Source organism: Lontra canadensis, unplaced genomic scaffold, assembly GCF_010015895.1.
Source record: "Lontra canadensis isolate GAN:19392208 unplaced genomic scaffold, GSC_riverotter_1.0 scaffold125, whole genome shotgun sequence".
NCBI classification, from domain to species: domain Eukaryota; kingdom Metazoa; phylum Chordata; class Mammalia; order Carnivora; family Mustelidae; genus Lontra; species Lontra canadensis.
Window position 1 is genome coordinate 3,140,060 of NW_022631119.1, and position 27,815 is coordinate 3,167,874.

At 39.8% G+C, this 27,815-nt stretch overlaps 1 protein-coding gene across 7 annotated transcripts in view; it reads left to right on the plus strand.

The window, feature by feature from the left end:
- Nucleotides 1–397: 397 nt before the first annotated feature.
- ZFP30 (ZFP30 zinc finger protein) overlaps nt 398–27,815 on the plus strand; it is a 56,426-nt gene continuing 29,008 nt past the window's right edge. Inside the window, exons 1-7 of one of the 7 annotated variants that reach the window (XM_032842099.1) lie at nt 398–785; nt 983–1,054; nt 5,883–5,943; nt 8,861–8,945; nt 10,409–10,535; nt 11,499–11,597; nt 16,549–17,862. In XM_032842099.1, the coding sequence (XP_032697990.1) occupies nt 8,937–8,945; nt 10,409–10,535; nt 11,499–11,597; nt 16,549–17,862 (1,549 nt within the window). In that variant the 5' untranslated portion in view covers nt 398–785; nt 983–1,054; nt 5,883–5,943; nt 8,861–8,936. The other 6 variants (XM_032842093.1, XM_032842098.1, XM_032842097.1 and 3 more) reach the window with 6 other exon arrangements.

Sequence of the window (27,815 nt, forward strand, 5' to 3'; positions counted from 1 at the left end):
CTTCCCGAAGCCTCAGCGCTTGGTGCTCGAGGGCGGTGTTCGCGGCACAAACGGGGGGACCGAGCCAAGAGCCCAAAGTAGAAAGCTAGAATACACAGTGATTTTGGACTACATTTCCAAAAAGGGAACAGGCTCGGATTATCCTCGGTTGCACCGGTCACTCACAGGGTCACCTTTGCAGGCTTCAGAAACCCTGGCCCTGCCGGAACTCTACTTCGCCACTTGGAAAGCTGACGGCCTTTCCCCATTCTTCCCGGCCAGGCTTTCCTGAAGAACCAAGACACTTGTCCCCGCCCCCTGCGCGCGTGCGCACTCGTGCCGCGATAGGCTATCTGGAAGCTTGGAGATTTGAAGGCTGGGTGGTCGTCGGAGCCGGTGGCTGCAGGAGCGCGCGGAGCCAGGCTTTGCTGTGGCCGCTGCTTTTCGGAAAGAAACGAGTACGGGAAGGGCCAGATTCTGCGGACCGGACCGGGGGTGGGTCCTGGGGGCTCGGACTACTAGGCGATTCCTCCAGAGTGAGGAGACCCGGACCGGGTGGATTTAAACTCGTGCGGCAGTAACGGGGCCGGGCCCGGTTTGTGGGCGCGGCCTATTCTGCAATGCGAGACCCTGCGGTCCTACGCTCCTCGGTCTTCTCAACCACCTAGGCCCGGCCGTAGAGGGCAGTCGGAGGTGGAGCCCCAGAATAAAGGTCCCCTGAAAACGCTGGAGCTAGATTCAGGGCTGACCTCTGAGGTCTGGAGTATCCGCTGGACAGAAGACAACGCGGTGGGCCGTTCCACGGGGTAAGCAGTAGCGATGTCCGAACTACCGTGCAGAGCCGCGAACCTGGACACGGGTGACCGGAAACCTTTCCACATTTGCCTCTCATTTACGTTTGTGCATACCTTTGGTGGTTAGGGAGGGTCGCAGGGCACGGAGGGTGGTTTCTAACCGATCAAGAAAAGCCTGGGGTGTTAATGAACACTGTCTGCTTCCCCAGCCCTGCCAGTCTCCGGAGAAGGCCTTTGAAGTGAAAGGAATCGCCTCGGCGCCTCGGCAAGCCAGGTTCTGTGTGAGTTTCTGCTGCTTCTTTGTTTCCGTGAAATGCATTTGATTTTCAGAACACTGGGCTTCTTGATTTTCTTCCCTTGGAATGTGCTGCTTAAGAATGGTCTATTCATCGATTTGGGCTTTAAGATTTCCCTATTTAGTTAACGGCAGGGGACCTAATTAATAGGTAACGCTCTCTAATGTCCATTTAGTGCAATTCTGCTGTTAGTTAACCGTATGCTATATATTCAATTGCTTTGTGAGCACTTTTTCTTAAGGATTCTGATTGTGGAAATACCGCTTTGGGAAGTCAGTGTTCGTGCTTTGTTTTCAACTGTGGTTTCTTAAGGAGTAGTTTAGGGTTTGTTTAGATACCTTCAGTGATTCCAGATTAGGGATGGGGATTTTTTTCCAAGGGACTCCGTGATTGTAAATTTTTGCTACCAGGCAGATGTGGTTAGAGGTTTGGTTGCATGGGTTTGTTTTGCTTATTTTTGACAAATACAAAATGATATATATTTAAGGTGTACAACATGCTTCAGTATATGTATACATTGTGGAATGGAATGTTTATCACAGTCAGATCACCTCAGAGCTACTTTTGTGTGTGGTGAGAAAACTTAAGATCTACTCTCTTAGCAAATCTTAGGTGTATTATACAGTAACCATGCTGTCCTTTCGGTCTTCAGAACTTACTCATCTTATGACTGAAAGTTTGTAGCATGAATTTGTTTGGGCTGTGTTTTCAGTAGACTCAGGTATATAAGGTGTTTAAGAATTTTGAACCTAGGGGCACCTGGGTGGCTCAGTGGGTTAAGCCTCTGCCTTCTGCTGGGATCATGGTCTCAGGGTTCTGGGATGGAGCCAGCAGGGAGCCTGCTTCCCCCTCTCCCTCTGCCTGCTGGTGATCTCTCTCTCTCTGTCAAATAAATAAATAAAATCTTTAAAAAATTTTTTTTGAACCTAGATTAAAGGAATTTGAATCCTGCTTGCTACTTAAATCTGAGTTTAAGCAATATTTTTAGTCCCAGTTTCTTCATCTGTAAATCCAGAATTACAATAATATATACCTCACAGGGTGGTTTTAAAGATTGCCTAAATTAATATCTTAACGTTCTTAGAGGAGTACCAGGCACATTAGAAGAGTGCTTAACTAATATTAGCTGTTGGTTTTAAATGATGATTCTTAGTCATTCCATATCAGCTTTCTGTATTCTCAAGAGTAATGAAAATGTGGGGCACCTGGGTAGCTCAGTGGATTAAAGCCTCTGCCTTCGGCTCAGGTCATGATCCCAGGGTCCTGGGATCTAGCCCCACATATCCACATAGGGCTCTCTGCTCAGCGGGGAGCCTGCCCAACCCCCACCCCCGCCCCGCCTCTCTCTTTGCCTGCCTCTCTTGCCTACTTGTGATCTCTGTCTGTCAAATAAAAATCTTAGGAAAAAAAAAAGAGTAACGAAAATGTGAGATTAATTAGGATGGATGCTTGCAAGCAGGAAAATGAATTAGACACTGGAATGGACCAAAACAGGGATTCTTTTTCTAGAAAAAGATTTTATTTATTAGAGAGAGAGAGAGACAAAGACAGAGAATGTGCAGGAGTGGTGGGGGGCGGTGCAGAGGGAGAAGCTCCAGTGAACTTGGAGCCATGGGGAGAGTTGGGCCAAGGGGGAAGCTCCATCCCAGGACCCTGAGACCATGACCTGAGCTGAAATCAGACACTTAATCCACTAAGCCACACAGGTGCCCTGAAAAAGAGAGATTCTTAATGTGAAGTCTTTGGACTCTGTTTATAGGTTTTCAGGATGACAAAAATCTAAGATTATGTATAGGATTGTTGTATATATTTGTCAGCAGGTAATTTGGTGGGGAGGAAGTCTATCATTTCATGATATCATCAAAGTTATATAAGACCCAACAAGATTGATTCTTACTACTGTAGAATAAAAATCTGGGATAACTAGGAATGGCTTTTGGGATAACCTTTTATAAAAGTAGTATCCAGCAATATGGAAATGATTAAGTAACTCACACTCCATCCCTGTGGTAGAATGTTATGCAATACTAAAAATTACATTTATTAGTAATTTAGTTAATCATCAGGAAAATATATATGTATATAATATAATATTGAAAAGTATCTTTATGAATAAAAATCTTTGTGAAATTGTTAAGTTATATATGTATCTTTTTTTTTTTTTAGATTTTATTTATTTATTTGACAGATAGAGATCACAAGTAGGGCAGAGAAGCAGGCAGAGAGAGGAGGAGGCAGGCTCCCTGCTGAGCAGAGAGCCCGATGTGGGGCTCGATCCCAGGACCCTGAGATCATGACCTGAGCCGAAGGCAGAGGCTTAACCCACTGAGCCACCCAGGCGTCCCTTGTTATATATGTATCTTAAACACAATTTATAAGATACATTGCAGGGATTTATTTATTTATTTGTTTGTTTTTAAGATTTTACTTATTTATTTGACAGATAGAGATTACAAGTAGGCAGAGAGGCAGGCAGAGAGAGGGGGTGGGGGAAGCAGGCTCCCTGCTGAGCAGAGAGCCGGATGCGGGGTTGGATCCCAGGACCCTGAGATTATGACCCAAGCTGAAGGCAGAGGCTTAACCCACTGAGCCACCCAGCGCCCACATTGCAGGGATTTAATAACTGGTGTATTCATTGGAGCCTGGGAGGGTTAAGCTCAAGTTATTGAGCAGCTGCTGTGAAATAAGCATTTGTTTTTCTCTGTCAGAATCATTTTGGAAAAGCATTGCGATCCTTCACAGAAGGATCTCAGGTATTGGTGAGAGACCGTATTCAAGAATTGGTAGGAATTTAAAAGAAAGAATTGGTAGGAATTTAAAAGAAAGAATTGGTAGGAATTATTCTTTCAGTCACATTGATTTCCTTGTTGTTACCATTTATGTAGGCCTATTTAATGACAGTTTCTTAATGACTATAAGAAATAAAAAATGACTGTGAGAAATAAAAAATTCTTTTTAATGGGAATGGCTTTTTAAAAAAAAATTATTTTTTTATTTGACAGATCACAAGTAGGCAGAGAGGCAGGCAGAGAGAGAGAGGGAAGCAGACTCCCTGCTGAGCAGAGAGCCCAATGCAGGGCTCCATCCCAGGACTGTGAGATCACGACCTGGGCCGAAGGCAGAGGCCCAAACCACTGAGCCACCCAGGTGCCCCCCGGGAAATGGCTTTTTTTTTTTTTTTTTTAAAAGATTTTATTTATTTCACAGACAGAGATCACAAGTAGCCTGAGAGGCAGGCAGAGAGAGAGAGGTGGAAGCAGGCTCCCTCCCCGCTGAGCAGAGAGCCTGATGCAGGGCTTGATCCCAGGACCCTGGGATCATGACCTGAGCTGAAGGCAGAGGTTTTAACCCACTGAGCCACCCAGGTGCCCTGGGGAATGGCTTTTTATTTATTTATTTATTTATTTATTTTTATTTATTTTTTATTTATTTATTTATTTTTAAAGATTTTATTTATTTTTTTGTCAGAGAGAGAGAGAGAGAGAGAGAGAGCGTGAGAGTGAGCACAGGCAGATAGAGTGGCAGGCAGAGGCAGAGTGAGAAGCAGGCTCCCTGCTGAGCAAGGAGCCCGATGTGGGACTCGATCCCAGGACTCTGGGATCATGACCTGAGCCGAAGGCAGCCGCTTAACCAACTGAGCCACCCAGACGTCCCGGGAATGGCTTTTTAAAACAATATTTCTGGTGGAGTTAATGCAGGCATGTAAAATAATAAGTAACCAAGGGACCTAAAAGAGAAGAAATTAAAATCCATGGTCTCAACATCCAGAAATAATCACTATTAATATTTACAGCATATTTTCTCAAAATATTTCTACAAGCATGTGTTTTTGTGTATGGTTTTATTTCCAAATAATGGGATAACCCTAATAGAAAATTTAAAAGAAATCAAGACCACCTCTAGTTATTAGTTTGAGAGACATTCAGTACCCTCATGGATTTTATAATCATGGGTATATGGAGAAAAGTAAAATCCCAGCATCCCCCTTCTTATTTGAGAAATCTTCCAAGTAATTATAATTCTTGTGATAGAAATAGCATTTAAATTGAGAGACTTATTGTAAGTGTCAGAATGGAAATAGGGAAATTTTTCCCCATCTACTGAGGTTTGTTTCACATTAATGATTTAAAACAACTAATATTATATATTGTTTTATAAACTGATTTTTTTTCTTTCAGTGTATCTTGAATACTTTCTATTCCTTAACAGTTTTCTAGAACTTAGTATTTAATGATAACTTTAGTATTCTGTTTTATGGATGTTTTATAAATCACATAAGAAATAAGCTATTGGGCAGTAATGTTCAAACTGCCTGAGCAATTCCTTCAACAGGCTTTCTGTGTGCTATTACTTACTCAACTTTTCACTTCATGGTTAGGCAGGATCTCAGAGAGAGGAAAACTACGGAATACAGCATTGCCTTTTACCAGGTGGGTTACAGGTGACACTCTGAAGTGTTTGGCTGAATTTCTGAAGGATTCTCACAACATGAAATAGACCAATCTGCTTTGTTATGCCAAAAACTTCATTCGTCCTCCTGATTTGGGTGAGAGTTTAAGAAATGAATGAATGATAATTTCCTAGAAAACTAAGCTTACAAAAAACAAAATTATTTTAATTTCAGCAAAGAGTGACTAAAACTAAAAATTCAGAAGTAAAAATAGTAGCATGTTAAATGTATGGAGTTAAATACCAAAAGAAATAGCTGAGAGAGGTAGTTTTAGAAGCTAGGGAAAAGGATAGCAATGATGTAACTTTTGGGGCTTTTTGTAATATAATATTCCTTGCGGAACTATTTTAAATTTATGTCCAGGTATGTGATACAAACTGTTAGAGAACAAGATAAAGATCACCTGGGATATCATCAAGTAGAGGTAACACAATAAAATTTTATTCTAACTCCATTCCCAGATTGTTTTATGAACCTGTGTGTACATGTATGTGTATGTATGTAGTTTTTCTGTCAAATACACAATTACAGTATAAAATTCTTTTCTTTTCTTTTTTTTTTTTAAAGATTTTGTTCATTTATTTGACAGACAGAGATCACAAGTAGGCAGAGGGACAGGCAGAGAGTGAGGGGGAAGCAGGCTCCCCCCCGAGCAGAGCCTGATGTGGGGCTCCATCCCAGGACCCTGGGATCATGACCTGAGCCGAAGGCAGAGGCTTTAACCCACTGAGCCACCCAGGCGCCCCCGCCAAATTCTTTTCTTTCTTTTTTTTTTTTTAAAGATTTTATTTATTTATTTGACAGACAGAGATCACAAGTAGGCAGAGAGGCAGGCAGAGAGAGAGGAGGAAGCAGGCTCCCTGTGGAGTAGAGAGCCAGATGTGGGTCTCAATCCCAGGACCTTGGGATCATGACCTGAGCTGAAGGCAGAGGCTTTAACCCACTGAGCCACTCAGGCACCCCCCAAAATTATTTTCTAACCTACCTTCTTCTTACAATTTGTAGTGATCATCTTTCTACGATATCAAATAGAATTTTACCTTCATTTTTAGTGTTTTTTTAATTAAAAAGTTATTTTTTTAATGTTCGTTTATTTTTTTTTACTAACCTCTACACTCACCATGGGTCTTGAACTCATGACCCTGAGGTTAAGAGTCATATGCTTTCCAACTGAGCCAGCCAGGCATCCCCATTTTTAGTGGGTTTTTAGTGCCATTGTGTGAACGCACGATAATTTATTTAACCTGCTAAAGGATATTTAGGTTCTCTCTAGCTTTTTTTTGGTCCCATTATAAATACTTTACACATATTTTTTCATTCTTTCTATATCATACTCATAGTAGTGTCCATTTCCCTTCCATTTAGTCATAAGTATCATCAATTTTTCAAATCTCCCAGTCCAGTTCCTTTAATATGCATTTCCTTAGTACTAGTGAGGTTTTTTGTTTTTTTTTTTTTTTAAGATTTTATTTATTTATTTGACAGAGAGCGATCACAAGTAGGCAGAGAGGCAGGCAGAGAGAAAGGAGAAAGCAGACTCCCCACTGAGCAGAGAGCCTGATATGGGGCTCAATCCCAGGACCCTGGGATCATGACCTGTGCCGAAGGCAGAGGCTTAACCCATTTAGCCACCCAGGTACCCCACTAGTGAGTTTTAACTAAGTTAATTCTACTTTCTAGAGAATTAGTCATGCTTAGGTTTCACAAATTCACTTTTCCCAGCCTGGGTACCAAGAGAGATGGGTTGATAAATGAGATTCTACAGTTAGTATTGATGATTCTGAATAGGCAAATGGTGACTGGTGAGCTCTGAGGGTCTGGGAATGGTAGTTCACCCTTCCCCCAGGGAGGGATTCCAGTGTGCAAGTATAGTTTTGTCATGATAAATTCTGCTAGCGTGGGCTATATGCAAGTAGTTCTCAAATTGTGTCAATAGGACCAGCAACATCAGTATCACTTGGGAACTTTTTAGAATCTCAAATTCTCAAGCCCAACCCTACACCTCTACTAAATCCCAAACTCTAAGAGTGAGGCCCTGCAAACTGTGTTTTAATAAGCCCTCCAGGTGATTCTGATGTACACAAAGTTTAATCATCAAACTTTGTTGCCCGTTATGATGACCTGTCAGAAATTTTATAAAATCTGAGGGGGGATTTAAAAATCCTGATTCCCAGGTCACACTCTATACTAATGAAATAAAAATGTTTGGGAGTGGCGCCAAAGCCACCCAGGCTCCAAACATAAAAATGTTTGGCGCCTGGGTGGCTTAGTGGGTTGGGCCTCTGGTTGTGGGATCGAGCTCCGCATTGGGCTCTCTGCTCAGCGGGGAGCCTGCTTCCTCCCTCTCTCTCTCTCTCTGCCTCTCTGCCTACTTGTGATCTCTGTCTGTCAAATAAATAAATAAAATCTTAAAAAAAAATGTTTGGGAGATAGGAGCCAGGCATCAGTATATTTTAAAGATCTGCAGGCAGGGGCGCCTGGGTGGCTCAGTGGGTTAAAGCCTCTGCCTTCGGCTCAGGTCATGATCCCAGGGTCCTGGGATCGAGCCCCGCATCGGGCTCTCTGCTCAGCAGGGAGCTTGCTTCCTCCTCTGTCTCTCTGCCTACTTGTGATCTCTGTCTGTCAAATAAATAAATAAAATCTTAAAAAAAAAAAAAAAAGATCTGCAGGCAGTTCCAGTGTCTAGCAAAGTTTGGGAAACTCCTGTCCAGAGTATTTTTTTTTAAAGATTTTATTTACTTATTTGACAGAGATCACAAGTAGGCAGAGAGGCAGGCAGAGGGGGTGGGAAGCAGGCTCCCCGCTGAGCAGAGATTCAGATGCCGGACTTGATCCCAGGACCCCGAGATCATGACCCAAGCCGAAGGCAGAGGCTCAACCCACTGAGCCATCCAGGTGCCCCCAGAGTATTTTCTGTTTCTACATTTAGGGAGGCCAGCCACATTCCTGAGTCTTGGAAAGATGTCTGGTTCAGATGATGTAACAACCACTTCTCAGCTGGGAAGGTGGGAATGGAGGGAGATGGATCTGCTCAGGACAGGCCTGGGCAGCCCGTGCTCAGGTCCAGATCATCCTCCCTAGGGTAGGGGACTAACTGGAAACCCTCTCTAAAGTGTCTGGACATGATCTTCCGGGGCAAGTCTCTGCTCTCTGTTTGTCCTTGTGCAACTGATTTTCCTGTGGTTTTGAGGAGGACATATATTTTTCTAAACTATCTCTTATCTCTCATTGTCTGTGTGCTGGAGCAGGGAGGAGTGTAGGAAGGGAGAAATAGTGTGACGTTTTAAAATTGGAGAGTTCTGAGGCAATTGTGTTCTTACAGCTTTACCTTCTTCCCCCAGCTCTAGCTTCTGTGGACTCTGCTTCTCCAATAAATGACCTTTGAGGAAAACTGACCAGTTCTTGGAATCTAAAATCATGGCTCATGTAAGTTGGTGTTTCTGTTTGAAGCACTGTAATGTTTTTAAGGTTATGTGAAAATCCTCATTAGCTATCCAGAAAGTTCCTAAGAGCCCTATCCAATAGCTTCTCCCCAGTCTTTCCCATTCTAGTAAGGGATGGAACCAGGCAGCCAGGCCCCTCCCATGTGCCTCACTCTTTTTCACCCATGTCCATGTATCTGTTGACCAAATTATTCAGTGTATTGACTGTGTTCAGTCTTTGTCTAGAGCAGAGATAAGATAGAAGTGAAGTCCCTAGAGGGAATTGTTTGATCTTAGACTCTTATTAGTGGTGAACACTAGAGTAGCATCGTCCAAAAGAATTATAATGTGAGTGACCTGTATAATTTAAAATTTTCTAGTGGGGCATTTTTAAAATGTAGAATTAGTACTTTCTTAAGGGCAGTAGGCAGCATGTCAGTCTCATAAAAAGTATAGAATAATATGCGAGGCACTTATATAATCTTGAACTTTTTTGAAGTTACATTAAAAAATTAAAAAATAACACATGCAGTTAATTTTAATGTTTTATTTAACTCAATATAGCCAAAATTTATATATATATATGGCACCAAAATGTTACCATTTCAAAAGTGTAGTCAATATGGAAATTACTGAGATGTTTTATGTTTGTTTTTCTTTCTAAAGTTTTTTATCTGGTATGTATTTTTGAATTACAGCGTATCTAAATTTGGACTAGCCACAATTTAAGTATTCGATAATAACATGTATAAACCAGCATATTGGACATTGTAACTTCAGAGATTTTGTGTAACCTAAATTCTAAATATAACTTAATATCTTTAAAAGTATAGAAATACCTAAATATAATCATTCCTAAGTCTAACACAAATGGACTATTTTTTAGTAAATTAAAAACATTCAGTAAAGTATTTGTTATAACAAAGACAAATGCTAATGGTATAGTGATGAAGTCAGGTCTGGAAGAAATTCTTTAATTTCACACAAACTCTACTTTTTAAAAATAGAGATTTAATGGTTCATTTGGAGGAAAGGAAATCCATCTGTTTTTTTCCCCCTAATCCTTTAAGGAAGAGAGGTTAGAATAAAGCATACATTTATTGAGAATTTTTTTAGGCCCACTTAGGCCCAATGCAAGCAGTGTTCTTATGAACACTATTTCAGTTACTTGTGAAATTCTGATCAACTATGTGAACATACCTAGAAATAAGTAAAATTAGGTACCTGGTGGTATATAGGAAGTATTTTCTTTAGTGGTGGTTGGCAAACTACAGCTTGTGAGCCAGATTTGTTCCTTGGCCTTTTTTTTCCAGCCTTTGAGCTCATTATGTTTTGAAAGAATTCTTTTAAAAAAGAAAGGAAAGGGGAAGGATATGAAACAGACCATATGTGGCATGCAAAGCTTAAACATTGGCCCTTTAGAGAAATAAATAATTTTAGAAATAATACACGGGTTTGTCATTTCAGCATTTGGTGATGTTCAGAGATGTGGCCGTAGACTTTTCTCAGGAAGAGTGGGAATGCCTGAACTCATATCAGAGGAATTTGTACAGAGATGTGATACTAGAGAACTATAGCAACTTGGTGTCAGTGGGTAAGCTTATCTGTGTCATATAATTTAGAAATCCACAGGGCTGAATTTCTTCCTAGAAACTAGCTGAATATCTTCTTTGTAGTTAGGAATGGGCACCTGTTGTTGTTAAGCAATTAAATAGCACTTTAGCTTCCCCCATAATCCAGTGACCTTTATGTCTTTCTGTGCCTTTTCTGTAATTACTCCTCTTTAGTGACAGCTAGATATAAATTCTCAGACCCTTCACAGCAAAACCATTGTCAAAGAAATCAGGTTTCTTACTGCTCTGGATGGCCTGTTATCTGTTATTCACTTGTAATGTGAGTGGGAAGACTAGAGGTTCTGGCTCCCCATATCTATTTAAAAAGCTTGTACAACATACATGTTGCTGGGTTCAGTCAACAGTTTGTTAAAACTCAAGTTGACACATTCAGTTTACCACAGCAGACATAACTACCTTTTAATTGATTTGTGATTAAAAGTTTAAATATATGAATTTTTGCATTTAATATTAGATGTATATCCTGGTAAGAAACTAATTATTTTCCTCTTAGCAAAATACCTAATAAAAGTATCTGATAAGTATGTACAGTCTTTACTATGTACTAAGCACTCATCCAAACACTTTACATTTATAAAATCAAACCTTACAATAGTCCAATGGGTAGACATAATACCTCCTTTTAACAACTGAGAAAACTGAGGCCATAGTGACCCAGGTGGCAGAGGCAGGATTTGAAGCCAATGTTCTCAAATCATTACTTCCTCAAAAAAACCCAAAAAATCATTACTTCCTCTCAAGAAAGAGACTCTGTATGAGTTTAAATTAAAGTAAGACAGTGTTCCTACTTCTCTGTTCTTATTGTTCTTTGTGGTCCTGAAGTAACACCAATACGAATGTTTTTCAGTCCCATTACTCTTTTTGTTCTGAAGGCTCGATCAAGTTAATTCTCTCTTTATTATGTACCATTATGTTTTTTCAAGCAGGATGTTCCATTTCTAAGCCAGATGTGATCACCCTACTAGAGCAAGGGAAAGAACCCTGGATGGTTGTGAGGGATGAGAGAAGAAGAAGGAGCCTAGGTGAGTAAATGCTAATCAGGCAGAGATTCGTGGTTCTGGCCTGGCACAGCCTGCTGGTTGGCAAGGAGACACACCCCATACACGTTGATAATGAAAAGAAGACCTGAAACTTGGGAAGAAAACTTAGATCTCCGCATGAGCCTGCAAGGAAATTTCATCTATACTTCCACTTACTTGTTTCTTCACTCTCATATTTCCCTGTCATTTCGGTGGGGGAAAACTTCATAATGGCAACCATTTTACCTGTATTTTGGATCGAATTCATTTTCGGTTCATCTTTTTTTTTTTTTAAAGATTTTTTATTTATTTATTTGACAGACAGAGATCACAGGTAGGCAGAAAGGCAGGCAGAGAGAGGAAGGGAAGCGGGCTCCCCGCTGAGCAGAGAGCCCGACGCGGGGCTCGATCCCAGGACCCAGGGATCATGACTTGAGCCGAAGGCAGAGGCTTTAACCCACTGAGCCACCCAGGCACCCCCGGTTCATCTTTTGTATATATATTTCTCCAGTGTTCTCTTTTCATGAAGTTTACATTGTAGTAGGGAAGTCATACAATCCATAGATAAACAAATGGATTACCAAATATCATGAAGTGAATAAGTTATGAAGAAATGTATGTATTATAAGAAAATGGAGAATTATGATGGCTGAAAGGGGTAACTTTAGATAGGGTGGTCAGAGAAGAGGAACCAGTTATAAGAGGCTCCAGCTGGTCAAAGATGGAACCACTTGACTATCTATGCACATAACTGCAATGTGACATAACACATAAAATATGCTTAATTCCACAAATTCTCGGTGATACTAATAGCAAATTGTTCAGCATTGGAAACTACTAGAGATTTAACTAATTCAGGAAATGTAAAGGAAAAGAAGTATTTTCCTTTTCTTATAAGAAATGTACCAATAGTAGATAGAGGGATGTTTTTCTTAATAAATGAAAGATGATGGGGCGCCTGGGTGGCTCAGTGGGTTAAAGCCTCTGCCTTCGGCTCAGGTCGTGATCCCAGGGTCCTGGGATCGAGCCCCACATCAGGCTCTCTGCTCAGCAGGGAGCCTGCTTCCCTTCCTCTCTCTCTCTCTGTCTGCCTCTCTGCCTACTTGTGATCTCTCTCTCTGTGTCAAATAAATAAATAAAATCTTAAAAAAAAAAAAAAAAGACCAATTTAAAAAAAAAAAATAAATAAATGAAAGATGACAGAATTAGAAATTTTGGAACCCATAATGAACAGGTGGATCTGGGCATTAAACATCAATACTGATAACATCACAGAAATGGGGATAATCAGACCTATTTCTTCTAGTGAAAGGATACAGTATCACCTACGAAATAACTTTGCCAGTAAAATTGGTTCTCGTCTGATGAGTTTCTAAAGGCAACTATCAATTTATGGGAAGAAGATAGAGGAATGGGACACCTGGGTGGCTCAGTTGGTTAAGCGACTACCTTCGGCTCAGGTCATGATCCCAGAGTCTTAGGATTGAGTCCCACATCGGGCTCCCTGCTTCTCCGGCTGACCTCTCTCTTCTCATGCTGTCTCTCTCCCATTCTCTCTCTCTCAAATAAATAATAAAACCTTAAAAAAAAAAAAAAGAAAGAAAAAAAGAGGAACATGTTCTACTGCACCTTGGCATTATAGTCAGCAAAATTAAGAAATAGGAAATCCTAAAGGGTCAAAAAATAGTTTCTTCAACATATAAATTATAAGGGAAATTGAAAGAAAGCAGGAAAACCTTTAGATTAAAAGATGTAAAAGAGGGGCGCCTGGGTGGCTCAGTGGGTTAAGCCTCTGCCTTCGGCTCAGGTCATGATCTCAGGGTCCTGGGATCGGGTCCCGCATCGGGCTCTCTGCTCCGCAGAGAGCCCGCTTCCTCCTCTATCTCTCTCTCTGCCTGCTTGTGATCTCTCTCTGTGAAATAAATAAACTTTAAAAAAAAAGATGTAAAAGATCTCTTGTACTCTATGGACTTTTTTGGGGGGATCAATTTACTATTTTTGAATTATTTAAAATTTTATGTTTGAGATGATTGGAAGTGTGAACACTGATTTCTTATAATCTTAAAGAATTACTGTTCACTTTTTTAGGTTTGGATAATAGTATATGATTAGAAATAAATCCTTTAAGCAGAAAAAATTAGTATATGGAATTTGCTTCAAATAATGTGAGGAAAGTGGATTGGGGTGTGCATACAGGCTTGGATTGGGCACGGGTTGGTGGTGGTTGAGGTTGGGTCATAGATGCACGGATATTCATTATCCTACTTTTGTGTATGTTAGAGATACTCTGTAGTAAAGTTTTAAAGTTATTGGGAGATAAAATAATAAGAAAATGAGAGGTGAGAGAGCAGTGACTACAAGTATATGCAAGTCTTGGAGAAATTCTGCCATAAAAGCACACTTATGGGATATAGGAAATGTCTTTTAAGATGTGAGGTATTAGAACATAATTATATGTTGAAGGGAATGATTTCAAAGAGAAGAAAATTGATGGAGAGAGGATAATTTTGTAAGGAATGGCCTTCAGTAGATAGGAAGGAGTAGGAGCCAATTTATGAAGAAAACCCATACATATGAAAAGGATATGGACACAGTTCGGTTGAATAATGTGAAGGGAAGAGTACATGTTTTTCTTTCAATTGCTTCTGATTTCTTGTTGAAATAGTAGGATTATTGGCAGAATATGAGGATTATTTAGTATTTTATTGGAATTCAGTATGGATTACTCAATATTTGGTCAGCATTGATTCTGAGTAGTACAACTCACATGGTCATAGGGTTTTAATATTTACAGATTTCTTAGTACATTAGCCCTGGTGTTAATGTGACTAAAACTGCCTCTGTCATAAATACATATCCCATATCCTCTTGTATCAACAAAAGAAAAAAGGTGATTAAAGACATCATACCTTGGGAAACAAATTAATTTTATAACCAGGTAATATGCTCCTCATTTTCTTTTTAATTAAAGTTGATACACTGCAAATGGAAATAACGTTTCTTCTTTTATATTGATCTAAGAGGGGCTAGTATTTTGCTTGCACATTGGCGTTGTTTACTAAAGTTCTTGATTCAGTAGAATCCAAACTAGTGTTTGGTTTATTACTTTTATTTTTTTTTTAAGATTTTATTTATTTACTTGACAGATAGAGATCACAAGTAGGCAGAGAGGCAGAGAGAGAGGAGGAAGCAGGCTCCCTGGGATCATGACCTGAGTCGAAGGCAGAGGCTTTAACCCACTGAGCCACCCAGGCGCCCCTGGTTTATTACTTTTAAATGGTTAAATATTTTACATATATCTTAAAAGTTGTAACATTAACATTTCTTAACGTAGGCCAATCTTTTGATATTTAAATTCAGCTCTTTTTTTTTTTAATTTTTTAAATTTTTATTTATTTTTAATTTTATTTTTTATAAACATATAATATATTTTTATCCCCAGGGGTACAGGTCTGTGAATCGCCAGGTTTACACACTTCACAGCACCCACCATAGCACATACCCTCCCCAATGTCCATAACCCCACCCCCCCCCCAACCCCCTTCCCCCCATCAACCCTCAGTTTGTTTTGTGAGATTAAGAGTCACTTATGGTTTGTCTCCCTAAATTCAGCCTTTTGTTTCATTGTAGGTCCAGCCAGTTCTTTCTTGATGAGATCACACATACAGTGTGAAGGCTATTTCTAGTTTCAGTTTGTTTAAAGTAGAACAAGATCCTAAAGTATTCAGCTTTGTTTTTATAGAAATGATTGTCTTAGTTGCTTGCAGGGATAAGAACTAGTATAAACAAATTTGGGCACAAATATGGCTGACTTTTTGTTTATACAAATCATAAGATTACAGCTCAGCATTCATGCTGTAGTATCCAAGCTGAGAATATTCAATACGTAGTCTTGATTTGGCATGTCTTCTAAGTGTCAGGGGCATATATGAGAGTGTACGTTTCATTATATCCACATTGGGAATGTTCTGTTTTTTAATGAAAACCTTTAAGTTTTATAGAAGGAGTTGTTTTATTTTTTAAAAATTTTATTTTTAAGCAATCTCTATACCCGAAGTGAGGCTCAAACTCACAACCCCGAGATCAAGAGTCACGTGCTCCACCAACTGAGCCAGACTGGTTCCCCATAGGATGAGTTTTATAATTTGTTCTGCTTTGTGATAATAAAGAGTATAAAAAAGTAGGAAAATTTATGAATATGTATGTAAAACAAAATTGAAAGAGTGTTAAGAAACAAGGAACAAATTTCTACTGGGATAGAAAGTAAAGGATATAAATTAGATGGAATCAGCACGGTCTGATTTTTAACATGGTACCTAAAGGATAAAAGGACCCCAACTATGTGGAGAATGCAAGCTGGCAGTTCTGGGAGGTTTAATAGCCAGTGAAAAGCTCTAAGAAATAGAAAGATTATGACATATTCTAGGAGCTGAAAGGAGGCTAGTGGGATAGGAGTATAGGGAACAAAGGAGACAATGACGAGGTGATATGGTAAACAGAAGCCATGTTATTCATGATAAGATGTTTGTACATTATTTTATTTAAAAGGAGTAATCATTTAAAAATTTAAGGGGGTGCCTGGTTGGCTCAGTCAGTTAGGCGTCTGCCTGTGGCTCAGGTCATGATCCCAGGGTCCTGGGATCGAGTCCTGCATTGGGCTCTCTACTCAGTAGGGAGCCTGCTTCCCCCTCTCCCTGTGCGCCTCTTGTGTGCACGCTCGCTCGCTCTTTCTCACTCTCTGTCTCTCAAATAAATAAATAAAATCTTTTAATAAATAAGTAATAATTCAAGTAAAGATTCTCTAACTGCATCAAATACATGATTACGTTAGAGGTTTTTAGCTCATTTACTTCAACTGAGTTTTCTATTTTTTTTTCTATTACAAAGTTTTTATTTGCTGGTTTACTTTTTCTAGAATAAGAAGATAGCATGTATTTATCTTGTTTTCTTTCAGATTTAGAATCCAGATATGACACTAAAAAGTTATTTCAAGAAAAGGATATTTATGAAATGAATTTATCTCCGTGGGAGATAATGGGAAGAATTAGAAGTTGTGGCCTTGAAGACTCCTTTATCAGAAAAGATTATAAATATAAAAAGTTTGAGGGACAAGAAAATCCTCAAGAAGGATATTTCAGGCAAGTGAAAAAAATGCCCACTTACAGAAAACTCACATCTCTTACTCTGTATCAGAGAATTCATAATAGAGAGAAACCCTACGAATGTGGGGACTGTGGGAAGGCCTTTAGAGTGCGCCAACAACTTACTTTCCATCAGAGAATTCACACTGGTGAAAAGCCCTATGAATGTAAAGAATGTGGAAAAGCCTTTAGACAATGTGCCCACCTTAGTCGACATCAGAGAATTCACACTTCTGACAAACTCCTCGAATGTAAAAAATGTGGAAAGATCTTTACATGTGGTGCAGATCTTCGAGTACATCAGAGAACTCATATTGGTGAGAAGCCCTATGAATGTAAGGAATGTGGGAAGGCCTTTAGAGTGCGAGGACAACTTAATCTCCATCAAAGGATTCATACTGGTGAGAAGCCCTATGAATGTAAGGAATGTGGGAAGACCTTTAGGCAGTATGCACACCTTACACGACATCAGAGACTTAATATTGCTGAGAAGTGCTATGAGTGTAAGGACTGCGGGCAGGCTTTTTTGTGTAGTACAGGACTTCGAGTACATCACAAACTTCATACTGGTGAAAAACCCTATGAATGTAAGGAATGTGGCAAGGCCTTTAGGGTGCGGCAACAACTCACTCTCCATCAGAGAATTCACACTGGTGAGAAACCCTATGATTGTAAAGAATGTGGGAAGACCTTTAGTCGCGGCTATCATCTGACTCTCCATCAGAGAATTCATACTGGTGAGAAACCTTATGAATGTAAGGAATGTCAGAAGTTCTTTCGTCGTTACTCAGAACTTATTTCGCATCAAGGTATTCATATTGGAGAGAAACCCTATGATTGTAAGGAATGTGGGAAGACCTTTAGACTGTTTTCACAACTTACTCAACATCAGAGTATTCATTTTGGTGAGAAACCTTATAAATGTAAGGAATGCGAGAAGACTTTTAGACTGCTGTCACAACTTACTCAGCATCAGAGTATTCATACTGGTGAGAAACCCTATGACTGTAAGGAGTGTGGAAAGGCCTTTAGACTTCATTCATCACTTATTCAACATCAGAGAATTCACTCTGGAGAAAAACCATACAAATGTAAGGAATGTAAAAAGGCATTTAGACAACATTCCCATCTAACTTACCATCAGCGAATTCATAATGTAACTAAGTAATTATAGGAAAGCCTTCTACTGTGAATTTTGTATTAAAGGGCATCAGAAAATAAGTTTTAGGGGAAGTTATTGAATATAGGAATCCCTTTTGCTTCATGCTTAGAACTCAGCTAAATAAGAGGTTTTATTTGAAGAAAAGGATATATTAATTTTACGAATTTGTAAAAGCCTTTCCTCAGCATTAAAAACCATGTTAAACTTTAGGAAATTTGTTCTAGAAAGAAACTCTTAAAGGAGTAAATATAGGAGAGCTTTTGATCTTATCTATTGTATCACATCTATTCTTCCCATCTGTATAATATACCTATGGATGTTGCTAGGGCACTAACTCATCCCAAAAATGATAATTGAAAGGAAAGTCATTTAGCCTGCGTTTCCTATTGAACTATATTTTAGGGCAACTAGAAGTTGATGAGCTAAAATTCTTTATTAGAGTTTTGCAGCACATAATGAAATAGTGGATCTAGGCACAATTCTCAGTAGAGGTTAAGACCAGTAGATACCCATCAATTGATTTTAATCTCATGAAAAGTAGGATAAAACACTTTGTACCCCCAATGAGTTACAATAAAGCATATGCATCTTGCCCTCAAATATTGAACCTGAATCTAAGCATCAAGATCTAACTCCCACTTTAGAGAAAATTCAGGGAATAGAAGAACATGACTCAAGAAGAAGCAATTAAACTAATCTAAAATGTGAGTAATTCTGCAAGATGAATGACCTAGCTTCTCAAGCAATAAAATGGCATTGAAAAGGGGGAGGTGGGACTCTTAGATATTAAATGAGTCTGAAGAAATGCATACCAATCAAATGTAATGAATTAGATTCACGAGTTGAACAAACATGTAAAGAGGACATTTTTATAACAATTGGGGAAATGGGAGTATGGACAGCATTAGATAATATTTAAAAATTATGTTTTTGTTAGGTATGATAATAGCATCGTGGTTACGTAAAAATGTTAGAGGTAAGTTTATACACAAGACGATGTTAATGTCTGGAACTTTTAAAAAATGCTTATGCAAAAGAAAAATTAGAATGGATAACTTGTTTGTCAGAGTGCTGGTAAGATGAGTCTTGGGTAAATGATTTTTGTTTATTTTGTTTTTGCTATTTTCTCTACTTTCATGTATTTCAACTTTCCCATAATATTATTTTAAAGATAAAATTAGCTATGGTATTATAACCCAATTGAAGTAAATGATTTTTTAAAAATTATTACATAACAAAATTTGTGGATGTTGTCAAAGCTCTGCACATTGGTATATTAAATATGCTATATCATCTTTGGGAAATAAAAACTGAGGGTCCAGATTTTATCTAGTTCACCTGTTACTACCTCTGTTACCATGCCTGTCCCATAGTACTTCATATGTTTAAAGAATGAGTTTAAAAGCAATTACTACACCTAAATGTGGAAATTAATGGACTAGACCTTCAGTGTCTAATAAGATAGTTAACAGCAATATGTTGAGCACTCAAAATTGAGCACTTGAATTGTGGCTAGTTTGAATTAAAATGATGGTAAAGTGTAAAATACACATGAGGTTTTGAAGATTTAGGTTTTTTTTTTTGTTGTTTTTTTTCTTTTTAACATTTTATTTATTTGACAGAGATCACAAGTAAGCAGAGAGGCAGGCAGAGAGCCTGATGCGGGGCTCAATCCCAGGACCCTGGGATCATGACCCGGGCTGAAGGCAGAGGCTCTAACCCACTGAGCCACCCAGGCACCCCTGAAGATTTAGTTTTTTAAAAAGAATGTAATTTATTTTGTCTCTCACAGAATTTCTCTGTTGTGATATCCAGTGGGTTGCATTATTACATAATACAGAATCCAATTTAAGTATCTTTCTGCTCCTAAGTAGCATGTTTGCATCCTGAGGTCTTGGTTCTACCCCGAGTCATGCTCCACACACCCTCCCCACCCCCGCACCCGAGCCCCCTTCATGAAAGGTAGCCCGTGTTTACAGCTGAGTAGATTTCTCAGACTGTTTTTATCCCGGAGATGTTTTGGGATCCCAAGCCCCTTTCACTTTGTATTGTTTCTGTCTCATTAAGTTCCAAGCTAGTTGTCTTAACAACTGTATTTTAAATGGATTTTATTAGGGTTCACTCAGACAAAAGATCAACAGGCTCTTGTTTGTGTGGGGTTCCCTATGAGGCCGCTGTGGAAAAATGACTTTGAAATTCTTAGAAGCCCTGCTATTTCATAGAAAGGCTAAGTTAGATTCATCCTTATTCTGAGACTGCATTTTTAGGACAGCACCATATATTTGATTTTTTTTTTTTTTCTCCTCTCAGTCCCAATTAGAACTTTGAAAACCCTTTGTTATCTGGAAACACTGCCATGGAACCCTCTGTATTTCCTTGAAATTCTACTTGAAATATTCACCAGTTGATATAATGAGTAAAATGTGATTTTTCTCTTTTCCTGTGTTATGATGGATTATCTTCATGAATTTCCAAACATTGGCTAAGCCTTACATCACTGGAATAAATTCCATTTGTTTGTAGTGCATACTTCATAGTAGTACATAAGTATATTGCTGGATTTACTGTGATTGCTATGATGTTGTAATATTTTGCAGAGGATCTTTTTTTTTTTTTTTTGAGGATTTTTGTATCACTGTTCATGAGGAATACTGGTATACTGATCTGTAGTTTTGTTTTATTCAGCTGTCCCTCATTTTGCTAACATGGTGATGGTGGCCTCAAAAATGGGTTTCGAAGTATTGCCTCCTTTCAATTTCTGGAAGAGGTAGTGTAGAATCATTAATTATTATTTAAATATTTGGTAGAATTTCCCAGTGAAACCATTTGGGCTTTGAAATGGACTGAATGTGTCTGCTCAAAATTCATGTTGACATCCTAACCCCCAATGTGCTGACAGGAAGTGGAGCCTTTTGGAGGTAATTAAGTGATGATGGTGGATCCCTCCTGATTGAGATTAGTCCCCTTATCAAAGGGATCCCAGAGAGCTCTCTCACACTTTTCTGTTATGTGAGGATACAAGAAAATGGCAGTCTTTTTTTTTTTTAAGATTTTATTTATTTATTTGACAGAAAGAGATCACAAGCAGGCAGAGAGGCAGGCAGAGGGAGGGGGAAGCAGGCTCCCCACTGAGCAGAGAGCCCGATGTGGGGCTCGATGTGGGGCTTGATGTAGGGCTCGATCCCAGGACTCCAAGACCACGACCCAAACCGAAGGCAGAGGTTTAACCCGCTGAGCCACCCAGGTGCCCCGAAAATGGCAGTCTTTATTTTGGAAGAGGATTCTCACCAGAAACCAACCGTGCTGGCACACTGGTGTCAGACTTCCAGCCTTGAGGATTGGGAGAAATTTGTTTATAAGCCACCCAGTCCATTGTACTGCATTATAGCAGCCCAAAATCAGTAAGATGGAAATTGGTACCTGAAGTGGGGTGTTAATGTAACAAATACCTAGAAATGTGGAAGTGGCTTTGGAACTGAATAATAGGTAAGGGCTGGGAGAGTTTTTAGATGCATGCAAAAAATAAGGACATAAGTGCTGATTTTGGTGATACTCAGAAAAGAGAGCTGAAAAGAAAACTTCAATCTTAGAGAATACATTATTGACAGAATGTTGGTAGAAATACGGATTGTAAAGGCAAGGACTAAGGAGGTTTTGGATGGAAGTGAGGAACATGTTACTGGAAACTGAGGAAAGGCATTTCTTTTTATGAAGTGACAAAGAACTTGGCAAAATTATGTTCTGTCTAATGTTTTGTGGGAAGTAGAACTGAGTAATGAAAATGAAGATATGGCTTGGCTCCTTGGCTCCCTGGCTGATTAAAATGCAAGAAGAAAGAACAGATACTTGGAAAATTCTTAACTGAATAGTTAAGTGGTGTTAAAATGCTATTAAAGTGAGGGCATTGATTGGGAAAGAATGGAATCCTATAAGATGGCACAGGGACAAGTGGGAAGGCTCTGATGTAGCTGGGACATTGAGCTCCTAAATTCTGAGTCTTCTTTACCAGTGGAAGCAGCCTCATCAGCAGACATGGCCTTTCCATTCCTAGTGACAGTGGAATCCCCACCCACAGTGGCATCAGTCTTTACATTCCCATCTTATGGAATTAACTATTCATTGCCTGAAGAAACTGTAATGACCTCCCTTTGAGACAGTGGCCATGCAAGGCAATAGAAGCCCCCACAACCATCACCTTTTCTTTGCAGACTAATCACCAGACTCAAGTCCCAGCAGGCTCCTAGAAGTGCAGTGTGAAGTGTGACCCATGAGGAGGAGTGCTCTAGTCCAAAAGAACTACTTGAGTTTCCTAACTTATCCAGACAAATCCAGGAACAAGGGTGGGAATGGATATAGTGTATAGTATTATAGTGGAAGGAACATGATTGGAAATTTGAGCAATAAAATCTGGGGAAGAGATAGGTGGATAGATCTCTGAATCAGGGCAAAAAATTGAAGATACCTGTGTCCCATATAAATAAGTGACCTCAGCAAAGGAGGATTTTAATAAGTAGATGGAATGGACTATTCTGTAGCTAACAGCTTTTTCCCCCCAGCCACCCCTGTCATTGTCCAATGGGCTTGTGAACAAAGTGCTCATGGTGGCAGGGATGGAGATTATGCATGTGATCAGCGACATGGACTTCCAGTCGGCAAGGGTGACCTGGCTATGGTGCTGAGTGTTAAGTCTGCCAGTAACAGAAACAGACACTGAGCTCCCCAGTATAGCACCATTCCCTGGAGTGTGCAGCCAGCTACCTGGAAGCAGGTTGATTACATTGGACCATCAAGGATGAGGCAGCGTTTTGACCTTACTAGAATAGAAACTTACTTGGGATGTGGATCTACTTTTCCTACATGCAAAGTTTCTCGTAAAACTACCATCCGTGGACTTATAGAATGCCTTATCCAGTGTCATGGTATTCCTCACGGCATTACTTCTGGTCAGGGAACTCACTTCACGGCAAAATAAGTGCAGCAGTGGGTCCATGCTGATGGAATTCACTGATCATTTTATGTTTCCCAACAATCTGAAACAGTTGACTTGGTTGAATGATGGAATGACACTTCAAAGATGCAATTATAGCACCAGCTGGGTGTGAAAGTCTTGCAGTCTGTATATGCTCTGAATCAGCATCTGATATAGGGTTGTTTCTCCAATATTCATAATTCATGGATATGCGGGTCAAGGAGTAGTGTAAGATAATAGAAAATATATACATTGGTCTTTGCTCCTGGTTCCTGGCACAGAGCTTCTAAAACTTGTAATTTCCTAAGTAATAACGATATGAGCATCTCTTGTTCTAATATTTGGTCTTTCACATGGTTGCTGACACAGGGCTCTTAAACCCTTTGTGATTTCCTAGGTGATAGTGGTGTCTTTTGTTCTAATGAGGCAACTCTGGGTCTGGTACTGGATGACTTCCAGATGGGGACTGGTCCTGGAAGAGACCAAACCATGATTAGAAGCTTGGAATTTTCAGACCTACCCCTTTTTCCTTGCGAAGTAGATGGCTGGAAATGGGGTTAATGATCCATTATGCCTAAATGATGAAGCCTCCATGAAAATACCCAAACTATAGGGTTCAGAGGGTTTCTAGGTTGCAAACATACCTCACCAAAAGTGTGATGTGCCCCGACTCCATGGTGACAGAAGTTCTTATGCTTGGGGTACTTTAAAACTTTACCCAATGTGTCCTCTTCATCTTGCTTTTCATCTGTATTCTTTATCATGTCCTTTGATAAACTGGTAAATGTGTTTCCCTTGGTTCCATGAGCTACTCTAGCAAATTAATTGAAACAGGAGGTCATAGGAACCTTCATGACCTGGGCTGAAGGCAGATTTAATGGACTGAGCCATGGACCTGCCCCTCCCTTCTTGGAACCTTCAATTTGTAGCCAAATTGGACAGAAGTTTTGGGTAATTTGGACACCTACTACTAGCAATTGGCATCTGAAAGGGTGAGCAGTATTGTGGGACTGAACCTTTAGCTCGTGGTATCTGACATGATCTCCAAGCAGATAGTGTTAGAATTGAGTTAAATTGTAGTACATCCAGTTGCTGTTGTGGAGAATTACTTGAGAGAAAAGACTCACCCATGGTGATCTGAAGTGTCAGAAGTGAGTGTTCTATATGAGTAGTAAAGGAGACCAAAAGAGAAGAAACACACAGTAGGGGAAAACTGTAGGTTTTCCTTCACAGGGGGAAATGGGAAGAGTATCACTCACTGTACCCCTTAGTGACCCACTAGCAAAATTTTTGCTTCCTATTCCCATGACTGGATGCCCTGCTGGCCTAGTGGTCTTAGTTCCAGAATGGGCACTGCTTCCATCAGGAGGCACAACAATAATTCCAATGAACTTGAAGGTAAGACGGCGACCCAGCCTCTTCGGCTTCCTCATACCTCTGAATCAACAGGCAAAGAATAGAGTAAGTGTTGGCTGGGGCCATTACTCCTGACTACTAAGGAGAGATTGGACTACTCCACAATGGAGGTAAGGAAGAGTATGTCTGGAATACAAAGATCCCTTAGGGCACCTATTAGTATTACCATAGCCCTGTGATTAAGGTCAATGGTAAACAACAACCTGTTCCAGTCAGGACTACTAATGATCCAGACCCTTGAGGAATGAAAGTTTATGTCACTCCACCAGGTGAAAAAACCATGGTCATGTGACCAGTTACAGAAATGAGGAATGTAATTGTCATGAGTATTCCTTATTTTGTTATGAACGTGTGGGTGCTTAGCCTTGTATTCTTCTCTTTCTTATTCCCTTATCATGTAACTTTATATCATAGTATTCAAGCATTGGCCTTATATAATAGTGTTTATGTTTAAGTATTATTTTTCATCATAGTATTGAAGTTACAGGGTATCTTGGAAAAGAGTAAAGATCACCCCCAAATATTCATCCTCTTCTGGGGAAGGGGTTACTGAGTTTTTGGTTGTAGATAGGATAGTTGTATCCTGGTAGGTGAAATTATGACCTTGTTAGTGTTTTTATTTGGAGATTAATTAAGGGTTAAAGAGAGCAGTATGAGTACCAAGTTGACAAGAGGTGATAGTTAAATTTATGTGTCAACTTGACTGGATTAGGGGATGCCCAGATACCTGGTTAAACATTATTTCTAGACGTGTCTCTGGGGGTGTTTCAGGATGAGATAAGCATCTGAATCAGTGGACTCAGTAAAGTAGGTTTGGGTCTAGTGTGTGGACATCATCTAATCTATTGAGGGCCTGAATAGAAAAAAAGGTGGAGAAAGGAGGAATTCTCCCTTTGTTTTCTGTCATATTGCTTAAGCTAGGACATCTTGTCTAATCTGCCCTCAGAATGGGATTTACATCACTGGCTCCTCTGATTCTCTGTCCTTCAGATTCAGACTAAATTACACCACTGGCTTTCCTGGGTCTCCTCCAGCTTGTGGATGGAAGATCATGGGATTTCTCAGCCTCCAAAATCACCTGAGCCAATTCCTCATAATGAATCTCCTTTTGTATCCTATGGGTTCTGTTTTTCCGGAGAACCTTAATACAGGCCTAGAGATTTCTTCTTCTGAAGACTGTAAACTATGGATTTAATGACTTTTGTAGTTATCAGACTATTCATCTTAGATGAGCTTTGGTAGTTTAAAATCCAGGTAGAGTAATTCCAGTATGTATGTCATCTTCCATTGGGTGTCTGTTGATTGTGTTTTATCACTTGCTTTGTTATTTTCTCTGGTTCTTGATATGTATTTTTTGTAATCCTGGTACTTTGAATTTTATTTTATGAGTCTCTGATTCCCATTTATGTTTTTAAAGATTTTATTTCTTTATCTGAGAGAGAGAGAGAGAGTATGGGGAGGAGAGGCAGAGGGAGAGGGAGAAGCAGGCTCCCCGCTGAGCCAGGAGTGCAATGCAGGACTTGATCCCAGGTCCCTGGGATCACGACCTGAGCTGAAGGCAGGCACTTAACCAACTGAGCCACCCATGTGCCTCTCTGATTTCCATTTAAATCAAGTTCTGGGGTGGGGGGCGCCTAGGTGGCTGTCGGTTAAGTGTCTGACTCTTGATTTCAGCTCAGATCATGATCTCAGGGTGGTGAGATCCAGCCCACATGGGTTGTGTGCTGAGCATGGAGCCTGCTTAAGATTCTCCCTCTGCCTCTTCCCCTCCCATCACAACAATCCTACTTGCAACCCCCTCCTCCCAGCTGGCATGTGTGCTCTCTCTCTCTCTTAAAAAATCAATTAATTAATCAAGTTTCTTATTCAAATTTAGGGTGGTAGAGAGGCTCCATGCACACACAACATCTGAAGTTGCCCACCAACTGGGAGGAAAACAGGTTATTCCTGGGACAGAGGGTTCTATTCAAACCACATAGTCTCAGCAGATTCCCTCCAACGTGGTGGAGCTGCCTTATTATTGCTGGGGCAGGATGATGACTGTTTTAGCTCTCTGGCACAGCCTCCATAAATGCTAGCATCTATTCATATCATAGAAAGTGCAAAAGGTCTTTATCTTTTATACTGTGATTCTTTTGGTTAAGGATGGAGACTGAGAATTTCTTTTTTTTAAATTTTTTTAATTTTTTTAATTAACATATAATATATTTTTAGCCCAAGGGGTATAGGTCTGTGAATCGCCAGGTTTACACATTTCACAGCACTCACCATAGTACATACCTTCCCTAATGTCCTTAACCCCACCAGCCTCTCCCTACCACCCCCCCTCAACTGGTTACCCTCAGTTTGTTTTGTGAGATTAAGAGTCTCTTATGGTTTGTGTCCCTCCGGATCTCATCTTGTTTCATTTATTCTTTACCTACCCCCCAAAACCCCCACATTGCATCTCCACTTCCTCATATCAGGGAGATCATATGACAGTTGTCTTTCTCCAATTGACTTATTTTGCTAAGCATAATACCCTCTAGTTCCATCCACGTCATCACAAATGGCAAGATTTCATTTCTTTTGATGGCTGCATAGTATTCCATTGTATATATACACCACATCTTCTTTATCCATTCATCTGTTGATGGACATCTAGGTTCTTTCCATAGTTTGGCTATTGTGGACATTGCTGCTATAAACATTCGGGTGCACGTGCCCCTTTGGATCACTACATTTGTATCTTTAGAGTAAACACCCAGTAGTGCTATTGCTGGGTCGTAGGGTAGCTCTATTTTCAACTTTTTTAGGAACCTCCATACTGTTTTCCAGAGTGGCTATATAACAGCTTGCATTCCCACCAACAGTGTAGGAGAGTTCCCCTTTCTCCGCATCCTTGCCAGCATCTGTCATTTCCTGATTTGTTAATTTTAGCCATTCTGACTGGTGTGAGGTGGTATCTCATTGTGGTTTTGATTTGTATTTCCCTGATGCCGAGTGATGTGGAGCACTTTTTCATGTTTCTCTTGGCCATGTGGATGTCTTCTTTGCAGAAATGTCTGTTCATGTCTTCTGCCCATTTCTTGATTGGATTATTTGTTCTTTGGGTGTTGAGTTTGATAAGTTCTTTATAGATTGTTGATACTAGCCCTTTATCTGATATGTCGTTTGCAAATATCTTCTCCCATTCTGTCAGTTGAGACTGAGAATTTCAATCAGTATTGTGAAATTATAGTCAGTCAAGCAAACTCATTTCGAGAATAAGTGCCCACACCATTTCTTTGAAGGTGGTTTTTACCTAGTATAGAATTCTAGGTTAACATTTTTCTTTCAGTATGTTGAAGATCTCATTTAGTTGCTGTGGCTTTAGTTTGTTGTTTTGGAGATATCAGCTGCCTTATCTCTACTACTCTTTAAAAAATATTTATTTATTTATTTATTTATTTATTTATTTATTTATTTGATAGAGAGTGCGCATGTGCCAGCGGCGGTGGGGGAAGAAGGAGAGTCCCAAGCTAATTGCATAGACTGACATGGGACTTGATCCC